At 46.1% G+C, this 12,417-nt stretch overlaps 1 protein-coding gene across 4 annotated transcripts in view; it reads right to left on the bottom strand.

Moving 5' to 3' along the window:
- Positions 1-12,417, bottom strand: part of NPAS2 (neuronal PAS domain protein 2) — a 103,846-nt gene that overhangs the window by 51,299 nt on the left and 40,130 nt on the right. For 2 of the 4 annotated variants that reach the window (XM_082218608.1, XM_082218605.1), the window contains exon 1: positions 6,342-6,935. The exons of the other annotated variants lie outside the window; for them this stretch is intronic. In XM_082218608.1, the coding sequence (XP_082074734.1) occupies positions 6,342-6,655 (314 nt within the window). In that variant the 5' untranslated portion in view covers positions 6,656-6,935. Of the gene's footprint in view, positions 1-6,341; positions 6,936-12,417 lie in introns of those variants that run through there. 4 annotated transcript variants of the gene reach the window in all.

The raw sequence follows: 12,417 nt of genomic DNA, 5'->3' as shown, positions 1-12,417 counted from the left end.
ATTTCTGTTCTCATCCTGAAGCAAAGTTCTTAACCCAAGGTACTATTTCTGGGTTAGTGGAGTCTGTAACCTGAAGCGTCTGTAACCCGAGGTACCACTGTATTCAGCAGCGTAGCTAGCCACTCGGGTGCCTGGGGCGGTGCATGCGTCCTGCTGCCAGGGGCGGGGCAAGCTGCCCATGGGGGCAGGGTGAGCCAAGGCAGGGCACGCTGAGGCAGTGGGCCAACGCAAGCCCCATGCTGCTCAAAAAAGCAGCGCGGAGCTTGCAGGCAGTCCGCCCACCGCCTCCCCCTCAGGAGAGACGTGTGGCTCAGGCACGCTGCGTGTGGTGCCCAGTACCCTCCGCCTCACCTAGCTTCCAGTGGTGTAGGAAGGGGGTGCTGGAGTTATTCTTTCAAAAAAGTGTCGTGAGCCCAATTCTTTTATTAAAAAAACCCCAACACATATTTTTGCCATTTTGTCACCACCACCACCACCCCAGTAATGACCCCGGGGCGGTCCATAACCACTGCACCCCCCTTCCTATGCCACTGAATGTATTACCATGACAACAATGAACCGACATACGTTGCAGCTGCTGCACTTATTTCACGAAATGTTAACTAGCCTTCTTGTTCAGGTTTCTGCTCACTAAACAAAACTCTCTTGGCTGAGTAAATGATACCAAATATTGCCAGCTCTTTAGCAGGAAATTTCAACTAACTTCAACGTAGTTTTAAGTAAAATAATGTTTTTAGCAAATAGGGAAACGCCAGGAAATCTAACCGGCTTTGTTCACATGCCACATTAAGCCATACTTAAAAAGCAATCTGTGGTTTAAAGTGAACATGCATCATACTGGTGCATGCTACTTGGAAAGCCCTTATTCCATTCCTTCCCCACTCATTCCAGGAATTAAGCCGGAATCTGGTGTGTCATGTAATCCAAACGCAGGCATGCAAACCAGGTCATTGTGTGATGCAGCAAGGAACCTCAAGGTCACTGGCTAGCTCGTTATTCTCAACTTGAAACTCTTAGCTCTTCCAAAACAGTAACATTAGACAAGCAATCATGTTCTTCTAAGGCACTCTCACCAAGTTTGTTTCTGCCCATAACTTCTGCTGAATTTAGACCCTGATGGTCAAATTGTGTACTGCAAGCAAAGAGCAAAAGCAAACAATATTTATTATTTATTTTAATAAAACATTATATAGTGGTACCTCGGGTTAAGTACTCAATTCGTTCCGGAGGTCTGTACCTAACCTGAAACTGTTCTTAACCTGAAGCACCACTTTAGCTAATGGGGCCTCCTGCTGCTGCCGCGCTGCCGGAGCACGATTTCTGTTCTCATCCTGAAGCAAAGTTCTTAACCTGAAGCACTATTTCTGGGTTAGCGGAGTCTGTAACCTGAAGCATATGTAACCCGAAGCGTATGTAACCCGAGGTACCACTGTACTTCTTTATGTAATAATTAAAAAATCTCTAGGTAGCTTATACAGAAAAACAATAAAAATACAACAATGCTATTCAGATCAATTTCCTTTAAATAAATAAAAACTATGGGGATAAAACGACATAGCAAACAATGCAAAACTATGTATCAAAATAAAACTGCACCAAGACCAGGAGTGTTGTACTACATATCCCATCATCCTTGATCACTGGATGGGATCTATAGTCCAACACCTTCTGCAGGACCGCAGGTTTCCCAACCCTGACCAAGGTGCAACTAGATGTAAGGAAAGGAACAGATTGGCAGAGCATTTCAAACTACAGGAAGCCAGCACAAGTTACACTGGGGTTAAATTATGCCAATATAATCTAGCCCTATCCCTAAACTCTGTTCAGCAACAGGGCTACTGCCTGTTGGATAAAAGCAGCAATGCAAAAGCCAGCTTCAGATGGCTGGAATGCAAAACAGGATGTTGTGGTTTGCAACTGTACTGTTGGCAAAAAGGGGGAGTCTATTCTCTGTACTGAGCACCGGATGTTAGCTCAGAGTGTCATCTGACCTGTGCTGGAAGTACAGGGGAGGAGTTGTGACTCTTCTGATGGAGTCTGAAGGGTGCAGTCACGTTTCTATGTACTGCTGAATGACAGGAATAAAACATGTAAATAGACTCCTGTCTGTCTCATTTCCCCTCCCTGGGGGGGAAAGCAAGAAGAGAGAAGCAGAGGGTGTGTTCTCCTCACATCTAACGAGGAGAATCGCCGGTTTACGACCTAGCCTGCCGGGAGACGCAGACGGAAGGTCAAAAAGTATCTCACTCAGTTTGCCCGGGGGAGGCCAGTTTACCTCTGACTGTGAGCTGAGATACTGACACTGCCAACTGAGCTGACCTGAGCCTGGCAGGGGGGAAACAAGCCTTTAAAATAGGGCCGCTAGATTATGTGACTGAGCTGAACACAGAGTAGTGGCAAGTGTCCCACTGTCCCATCCCACCAGACCCCTGGAACACCCTGGTCTTGGCTGAACTGGTTTCAGCTAAGCCAGCTAAGCCCAAGCCCAAGCTCTGCGTACACAGAGAGCACTTTCTCCAATCACCTCCAACTGAGGTAGTTCTACAGATGTTGCAGCACTGTGCCACTCTCCTTCGCCATACTTAACTTGTTTATGAATGAAATAGTTAAAAATGGGAAGCAGTACAGTAGTAACTCTGTCACTTCTATATACCAATACATAAGTACATCAGTATATCACTCAGCACATAGGTTTCCAGACTCTTTTTTCTAAAGATGTTGATAATTTTTTATACTGTATATTTTTTTGTGTGGGGAAGACCTGTGGGAACACTAATTGTTGAGAGAGGAATAGAGAATACCCTTTGCATAGATAGTAGTTGCCTCTTACTGCGTGAAGGTATAAACAACTGCAAACTGCTATTTACAAAAGCACACTATGTAAAGATGACCCCTGAACATTTTGAAGCCTACATGTGTATAGAGCCTAACAGTGTATAAAATACATTTTAAAGCATAATTATTCTATCTAGCGTGGCACAGAACTTCAAAGAACCACAGATCTCTCTGTAAACTCTGCCCTTAATAAACGTGATAGTACAAACAAGTGTTATATTACACAGAATATGTGCTGAAGGCAGAATTTTTTTCCTACCTGTTCTATTTACAATGAGCTAGCGCATAGAAGACATTTCTAACTATCTTTTTAAAAGTCATTTAAATTATTTCCCTCTTCATGCAGCAAAATACACATCTAGAGTCTAACTCCTCTTGTTACAAAATGTTTAAAAATAATAATTTCAGAGCCTGAATTGATTTAAGCATCGCAGACAGAACTGTTCATGCTACGCTTTGTCTTCCACACACATTATATGAAGAAGAACATGATTTTCTTTAAAGCTCACAAAAAAGGATTTGACGGCTGTTCACAGTGTAAATAATAAGCATCCTGCATATTTTCAGACCGAGCTGTTACAGAGGACTTTTGCAATTGCTCTATCAAACTGAACTTCTTTTAAAACCCAAATATGTGCACCTTTCAAAAGCACGTTACACATATGAGAACTGCAAAAAAACTGTTATATTTTCCCCCTTTTCGACAAAACATACAGAAAACTCCAGACCACTGAAATACTGTAATGCTTCTTTAACTTTGGCACAGTGATCCCAAACGTAGACAGGATTTATTTTCAATTATTCATGGTCTGCAGCTATTTCCCACCTCCATAGGGGAACCTTTAGAAACATTTGTTTGTTTTTCTTGGGCCACTAAGGATGTAGATACGTATAGACAAGACAATCTAACACTGTAATAAAAACTAGTAATATCTGTGGACTTACCTACAATGTAACAATATAATAAATATCAGCATGAATTCATGAATTTTAAAGGAAAACGTATTAAGCATTATCTTATACAAATATCATATAACATACTTTACAGTACTGTAAAGTATATTGTAAGACGTTTTTACAATCGTTGCCTCACACCCACCCATCCTTGCCCTGCCTGAGTATTTAACCTCTCTGTGACTACAGCCTCTGTCTCTGACCCACAGTTTCTGCTTGATGACAGCAATTTATATAAAAGCTTCTGAAGTGAGGAGAACGTAAGCACTTCACCTGTTGGCTATTCAAGCATGACCAAAGTAGCCCAGAAGCTATAGCAACCGTAAGCTGAAAATACATGAAGATGGTTTTGTTTTTGCTTTAATGGCGGAGTAACTGATAAACTGAATCATTTTATTGACAGGTGTACTTATAAAAAAAAGCCTTCCCTGTTAGAGGCAAATGCAACAAAATGCAAAGTTGCATACTGTCATAGTATAAGCAAGTAACTAGAGATTGCATGTGCAATTTCCTTTCAGAAATGTTGTTTTTGGAAATAAAGAATTCTCAGTATCTACAACACCCAAAATGCATTTCTAGAATATCAAATAAACTGTCATTGGTAAATGTAATGCAAAGTCAATGCAACTCACATTTCAAGCCCCATCCCCAACAGCTGGATGTTTTAGGTGTCCTCTACAAGGTATGGTTGGAGATGGTTTTACCACACATATCTGAAAATGCCTGAGCTGATCGTCATACAAAGAAACACAATGGGACAATAACATAATTCGGCCAAATCCATTGCTGCGATGCAGGATTGTCTCTTAGTAACAGAGATCCATTTGCTTTTGGAAAGGATTAATCCTTATTCCTTAATATGAACCCCCTGAAACAATGTTAACATATATTCTTCCAGAAGAATTACACATGCCTAGGCCAAAATGAAACGGACAGCCTTTATTTAGAACACACCATTTCCAGAGCCAGTCATAGATCCAAGCACTAAGGTAAAGGTAAAAGACCCCTGAACAGTTAAGTCCAGTCAAAGGCGACAATGGGTTTGGGCACTCATGTCGCTTTCAGGCCAAGGGAGCCGGTGTTTGTCCGTAGACAGCTTTCTGGGTCATGTGGCCAGCATGACTAAACTGCTACTGGTGCAACGGAACACCATGACGGAAACCAGAGTGCTCAGAAATGCCGTTTACCTTCCCAACGCAGCGGTATCTATTTATCTACTCTCACTGGTGTGCTTTCAAACTGCTAGGTTGGCAGGAGCTGGGACAGAGAAACGGGAGCTCACCCCGATTTGAACCGCTAACCTTCTGATCAGCAAGCCCAAGCAGCTCAGTGGTTTAGACCACAGCACCACCCATGATCCAAGCACTATTTAGCTTCCAAGGAGTCAATGTACGATGAGAGCTAAGAATTAGGAACCAAGAAGTCTTTCCCTCAACTGTAATATCTGCCACAGACTCACTGAGTGGCATCACTGAGAGGTCATGTCTCAGGCTTCCACTGACAACATGATACACCAGTATTGGCCTACCTTCCAGTACTGCTGTTAGGACTGCCGAGATAATATATGGGAAACACAAAAAGATATATACATGCAGTGGTACCTCTGGTTACGTACTTAATTCGTTCTGGAGGTCCGTTCTTAACCTGAAACTGTTCTTAACCTAAAGCACCACTTTAGCTAATGGGCCCTCCTGCTGCCGCTGTGCTGCTGCTGCACGATTTCTGTTCTCATCCTGAAGCAAAGTTCTTAACCTGAGGTAATATTTCTGGGTTAGCGGAGTCTGTAACCTGAAACGTATGTAACCTGAAGCGTATGTAACCCGAGGTACCACTGTATGTATGTATTATGATGATCTTTCTTAAAAACTTACACTGAGGTGTTATTTTTAAAAGACCATCACGCACAAAATTAACCCTCACAGCCTCAGGCCATTTTCACAACTGCATTTTAAAATCACCTCTCAGCCTCACTGCGTTGTTTGTGGAACATAGATCTGTAGAATTGGGAGGGAGCATGAGGATCATCCAGCGCAGTGTACCCATTTGAATGCTATTCATACGATTTACGGTATTTTAAATTTTTTTTTTTTAAGAGTTGTATTTAATACAAAGTGTGTTCTGGCCAACGTGGGAATTACATCTGAACTGCAGCTGCCAGGAAAAAACCACAACCAAATTCACAGCCTCTGGTGAAAATTAGCCTGACTTAGCACCCCTCAAGAATTATCATCATCAATTTGCCTGTACCATTGACTTGGCGAAGCATCTTTTATCAGCTTTAAGGTGCTGTTCTCTGTGTATGTGTGTCTTTCCCATGCACGACCCTCGATTTCGGCGCGCGGCGGAGGAGCCAAGTTGCCAGGCCAGCTCCTCCCTCGCCCTTGCACCTAACTTGAGCTGCCGCCACCTGTGCGCGCGCGCGCGCGCCCCCCCTCAAAGAAAGCGAGGGCGCCCCCCAACGCTCGCCGCGCGAAGAAGAGGCGGCCGGAGTGACCCGCTGCTCTTGCTGTTTATCTGTGTCACTGTGTCAGGCGCCACCTGCTTGGGCTTACCTGAAGTGCCTGTACTGGGAGAGGTGGGCGCGCGCCGCCAGCACGCGCCAGATGCTGCTGCTGCTGCTGCTGCTGTCCGCGGTGGCGACCTGTGCGCCGCTGCAGAGCTTGCTACGGCGGCCACTTTCCCCGGGGCCGTCGCCGCTGCTGCTCTTCCACTCGTGCCAGAGGTCTCCGGACCAAGTCTCCGTGGCCACGCACGCCAAAGCGGCGGGAGAAGGCGGCTGCGGCTCCGCTTCTCGACCGGGGCTGCTGCTGCTGCTGCTAGCGGCGGTGTCTCTGCTGTTGTGGCACCTCCGCCGGCTGTATCTCATGGTGTGAGGGGAGACTCCGCATGCCGGGCTCCCGCTTCCCCCTCAGCGCCGGCCCAGCCTCGAGACTGGCGGGAAAAGCGGCTCGGCAAAGGCGCGAAAGCGGCCGGGAGCCTCCAGAGGAGGGAGACGCAGACTGAGGGCGCCTGGGCAGCTGCTGCTAGCGCGGGCTTCTCTCGGGGCATGAAGTTGCGAGCGCGCCGGCTCCAGCAAGGGCTCCCTAGGCGGGAAGTTGCTGCCCCGGGGGCAAGAGCGGGGCATCCTCCCCAGCAGCGCCTCATCCGCGCCCGCTCTCAGCCGAGAGGGGGAGCGAGTCGCTGGGGTGCCGCTCGGCGGCTTCCGGCGCCCCTCAGACCATCGGGGGAGCCCTGCTCGCGCTCCCTCGCCGGCGTCTCCAGTGAGAGTAGGAAGCGTGTGCTTCCCGATTTAGTAGGGCGGGGAGCAGGGGAGGTCCCTGCTGCTGCTGTTGGAGAGAGAGAAATAAACCAGGCTCTTTAGCAAAAGGAGAGAGCGGGAGTCGCCGGTGAGCAGCAGCAGCTCCGAGCCAAGCTGCGAAATGGGTCAGGGAGGTGGAATGGGACTCTCGGATCGCCGCCTCCCGTCCTCGCACCCAGCCTTCCTCCCCCACTTTCGGAAAAAAGTGGGTGGGCTTAGATTTTTGGAGGGGGGTAGGGAAAGAGAGAGAGTGAAAGCTGGGGCGAATGGGGGGGGGGAGAGAGAAAGCGCTCCCTCCTCTTGTTTTTGCACAAGTGCAGGAAATGTTCCACTGACCTACATATTTTAGCAAACATTATACGTGACCTGCCCCCACCCCCACCCGAGTCTGGGAGGAAGAGGAGGAGACATGGGAGGACCTAAAAGGAAAAAAAGAATTTGGCCCTTAGTGTGAGATCGGAGGGAAGGTAGGTTGTCGTTTCTATAACAAACTAGAACTTGCGTGTGTGTGTAGCATATATCTCCTTCTCTCTATATAGTTAAATAGACTGACTGCACGACGCGCATATTGAGGATCAGATAAGTATACTGGCCATTGCATAAGGCATTCTTAATCCTGGCCGTGTGCTTTCTCACTTCTGCTGTTTGGGTGTTCTGCAACAAGCCATTGCCACCTGATGCCATAACATCTGTTTCAGGAGATTGCTTAAATGTGTTTAGATATCTGAAGTGAACACTTGCTGAAAGACTGTACTGTATAAGCTTTTTTTCAGGAAAGCCTATGAATGGCTAGTACAACCCTGGACACACCTGAACCTGCCAATGCAGGTTTAAATGAAACATGCTTGGATTCATAAATGTCAGTATGCCCAAGTGGACGCTTCTGTTTTAGATTTTGAATGTTCATGCATTTTAAAAAAATAATAAAGGATTCCCAAACTCATATTTCAAATTTGTGGTGTTTAAGTTTTGATTAACAGGGACGCGGGTGGCGCTGTGGGCTAAAGCCTCAGCGCCTAGGGCTTGCCGATCGAAAGGTCAGCGGTTCGAATCCCCGCGGCGGGGTGCGCTCCCGCTGCTCGGTCCCAGCGCCTGCCAACCTAGCAGTTCGAAAGCACCTCCGGGGGCAAGTAGATAAATAGGTACCGCTTACCAGCGGGAAGGTAAACGGCGTTCCGTGTGCGGCTCTGGCTCGCCAGAGCAGCGTTGTCACGCTGGCCACGTGACCCGGAAGTGTCTCCGGACAGCGCTGGCCCCCGGCCTCTAGATGTGAGATGGGCGCACAAACCCCACAGTCTGTCAAGACTGGCCCGTTCGGGCAGGGGTACCTTTACCTTTACCTTTAAGTTTTGATTGATTTATATTTTAATAAGTCCCTGTGCATCAATTATCTAACGTAAGTGACAAAAACCTCAAGCTGCACTATATTTATCTGATTTTAGATGGCAAATATCCCCCCCCAAAGCACACAAGCAATATGTCTGCTTCTTTTTCCTTATGGGAAAAGATTTGTTCATTGTAGATTGCATCAAGTCTTAGTCATGCTCAGACCATCAATGGACTTAAGTCCAATGAGTCTAGTCTCAGCATGACCCATTGGATTCAGTGGGGGCATCACACCCATTCAGTATTGCAGGATTTGATCTTTGACTTGCAGGTCCTGAAGGTCCGTTGACCAAGTTTTGATAAGTCCTGGCGTCAGGCCTTCCAATATTGGACAGTAAGATATTTAGCTATTAAGGGAGCTTGAATGAGACATGATGTAACCTCCCTCACATAGATAGTTATATGGGTTGTCTTCAATGGACCTAAGCTAGTCATAGAGCCATTAGTTTCTATAGGAGTAGACTGAGTAAAAGTTAGTTGAATACAACCCTATGAGGGAGATTCAACTCACAAGTCTTGTCAGTGGAAACCCTGCACAGGGAGTTCCATTTGTGCAATGGGGCTTTCCCCTTTCTCTCCCCTTGCACCCCACAAATTGGTTCAGAGCAGCGGTTGGGAGAAGCCCCAGAACAGCGTATAGACGGAGGCAAGGAAAGTTCCATCTGAGAAGCTTGCCTTGACGGAACAATCAACATAGCTTGACACTGAATTCCACCCTGTGTCTTCAAATTAAGAGATGAAAATCTGAAGGCTAAATAAAAAATTAATATAATTCTGCCCTATATTTCACCACAATAGAACTATAATAGGACAAGTTCTAGTATATGAGATAAGAGTTCCACCAGGTGTAGCATCTATCCAGCTGGAGGTGTTATCTGCAAGCCCAAGCCCATAGATTGGTGTGATGTTTAATTATTTCTTTTACCAGTTCAAAGGTTGCTGTTCACCACTGTGAAGTGGGTTTTTTTTTTTTTTACCCTTGCTTTAGAATGCTGACTGTAATCAGAATCAGATTAAACCCACAAAACACAAACACAAATCTCCTTTCTTCATTTGGCTGTGGCTCAACTTTTTTCCCCCTTTGTTGGAAATTACAAACAATGATTAAATTATCCTTTGGCACACTAAAATAAATGCCTGAGGGTATAAAGCATGAGGTTAAACAGGAGTGGAATAAAACTTTTTGTGTGGTGGGCCTGATGAAATTTTCCAAGTGTTGCACAACAAATAAAATGTAATTTATTCCTATTGTGTCAAGTATGGCCCCAAAAGTGCATGGAGTACTGTTCACAGGCAAAACTAGCCAGATCCAGAGGCAGAAATGGGCAGATCAACAGATAACAGAGTAATCCAAACCCACTGGAATAAGAGAGTTTGGATTTGTCTGATTTTTGGATTTCCTGACTTAGCCAAGGCTATACTGGCATAAATCGTTCACCCCAACTGAACTGGAGATATGCTTGGGGCATAAGCCCCTCACCCCAGTTCTGCCGGGACTCAACTGGAAATTAAGCTGTGTTCCTAAACCTGGGCCTGTGTATGAACACAGATGCACAGATGATATAGTGACTTGGGATCTGAGCTGGCACAGCTCATCACAACAGCAAACAGCTACACAACCAGGGTTTTCTCTACCAGGATAGCACTGTAGACAAATGAGAACAATCTGACAGAACCTGAGATGTCTAGGTAATTTGCTGGGCTAGAGACAAACAAAAGCTCAAATGCCTTTTCAGCTATGCTAAGTCTGTTTTGCAAGCGCAAAAAACACCAGTGAGGCTGTCAGAAACAAGGCACAGATTTGCCTCCAGGGAGATGAGTTATGTTGAGGCCGCCTACTTTATCAAGGCCAGTGGAGTTGCCAGTTTAAAAAAATAAGGTGTCTTTTTTTTGTTTGTTTTTTTATGTTAGGGGAGGAAGCATTCTCTCCCTTTAAGCTTGAGATAATGTGTTTTTAACACGATCAACTTACTCATTGTTTCCCAGTTAATTAATCAGAAAATAAATTACAAGCTAAATAGGGGATTCTGTTATAATAATGGCATTATAACGCATCTTTTACCTTACGTTTAGCAACATGATATAAATACACAAAAGGTGCCATGTTATTATTAGCTTTTCTGAAATCAGAGATCAAGCACTCCATTATCAGTGGGAAGAACCTATATTAGAACCAATCTTTTTTCTTTTCCAAAGTTGGCCGGTACAGTAGATGCTCTTTGTTGCATGCTCAACACAGCCTAGGGCACCCTGCTATTCAAATCAAGAACAAGTTAACCTACCTAACTGGTAATTCTAGTCTCATTTGGGGAGATCAAATACTCATAATGAAAGAGTCTCTGCATTGTTGTCCTTGGCTTCTAGAATAAGGCTTCACATACTTGACAATATAAAGCTACACTTGTGAAATGCCACACCTTTGTTTAACTTGGGCTGCCCCCAGACTGCTTGTGTTTTGTGGGAGGGATTCAGTTGCATACTGGAAATATAGGTTTACGCAATTCATGTGGATTAAAGAGCTTTGTTGCCAAAATAAAAAATAAAATAAAAATCCACTTTTTAAGGAAACAGCAATACAAAAGCCTCTTGAAGTTCAGAAAGTGATGGAGGGCACTAGGGGGCATTGATGCATGCTAGGGACTTTCTTGCTGAAAGTTCAGTCTTTTAAGCCAGTGTTTCCCAACCTTTTTTGGGCAAAGGCACACTTGTTTTATGAAAAAAATCTCGAGGCACACCACCATTACAGCCCCGTGACATCAGCGCGCAGCGTCACGCCGGGAGGGACGCACGAAAGTGTAAGTTTCAATTTTTTCCCTCCCCCTTGCCGGGGAACCTCCAAGCTTTGGGGGTGGGGGGGGAGGAGGCAGCAAAGCGAGGCAGGAAGGAGAGCGCGGCTTGGCTGGGTGAGCTTTGGCAGGGGCAGGGAATGAGAGCCGCGAGCCGGGCGCTGCGGATGGAGGCGCTGCCCGCCGAGCTCACAGGCAGCCAGGCAGGCAGACGGCGAGAGCCCTGCGCTGGGCGGCCTCTCCTCGCCGCCGCCGCCCCGCCTCTCGCTGCCCGACTTGCCCGCCTCCCTCCAGGCAACATCTCGCGGCACACCAGGCAACATCTCGCGGCACACTAGTGTGCCGCGGAACAGTGGTTGAAAAACACTGTTTTAAGCCATTATGCTATTTTAGGTATCATATACTAGGGTATATGATTTTCCTTTCTCCCCAATTCAGAGATATAAAATCTGAAAGAGCAGAACTTTGTCTTCCCTGTTCAACAGTTGGATGGTAGGGAGGAGGTGGCAGAATATGCGTTTTGACTGATTTATTCCCCCCCCCCCCCCGGATAGATAAAAGGAATGCTCTGTGTAGCAACTCACATATCGCTGAATCAGCACAATCCAGCCTGCTTAAAACAAGATAATCATTCCATCCCAGTAGCCAATTGTGCTTGCTGTGGGATGGCATGGCTGTGACATCTGTAATGCATTTAAGTTGCCATGGAACACTTACCATTGGGAGGCTCTTATCTAGATAAAGGTAAAGAACTCCTGGACGGTTAAGTTCAGTCAAACGTGACTGTGGGGTGTGGCACTCACCTCGCTTTTTAGGCTGAGGGAGCCAGCGTTTGTCCGCAGCTTTCTGGGTCATGTTGCCAGCCTGACTAAACCGCTTCTGGTGCAACGGAACACCGTGATGGAAACCAGAGCGCACAGGAATGCCATTTACCTTCCAGCCACACCTATTTATCTACTCGCACTGGTATGCTTTCAAACTGCTAGGTGGGCAGAAACTGGAACAGAGCAACTGGAAGCTAGCCCCGCCGTGCGGATTAAAACTGCCGACCTTACAATCGGCAAGCCCAAGAAGCTCAATGGGTTTAGATCACAACGCCACCCATCATGGGTGACTAACTTGTAGCCCTTCATACACTGGATTTCAACTACCATAAGT

Source organism: Podarcis vaucheri (genome assembly GCF_965113315.1).
Source record: "Podarcis vaucheri genome assembly, chromosome: 4".
In the NCBI taxonomy this organism is placed as follows: domain Eukaryota; kingdom Metazoa; phylum Chordata; class Lepidosauria; order Squamata; family Lacertidae; genus Podarcis; species Podarcis vaucheri.
This window is presented reverse-complemented; position numbering and strand designations above follow the sequence as displayed.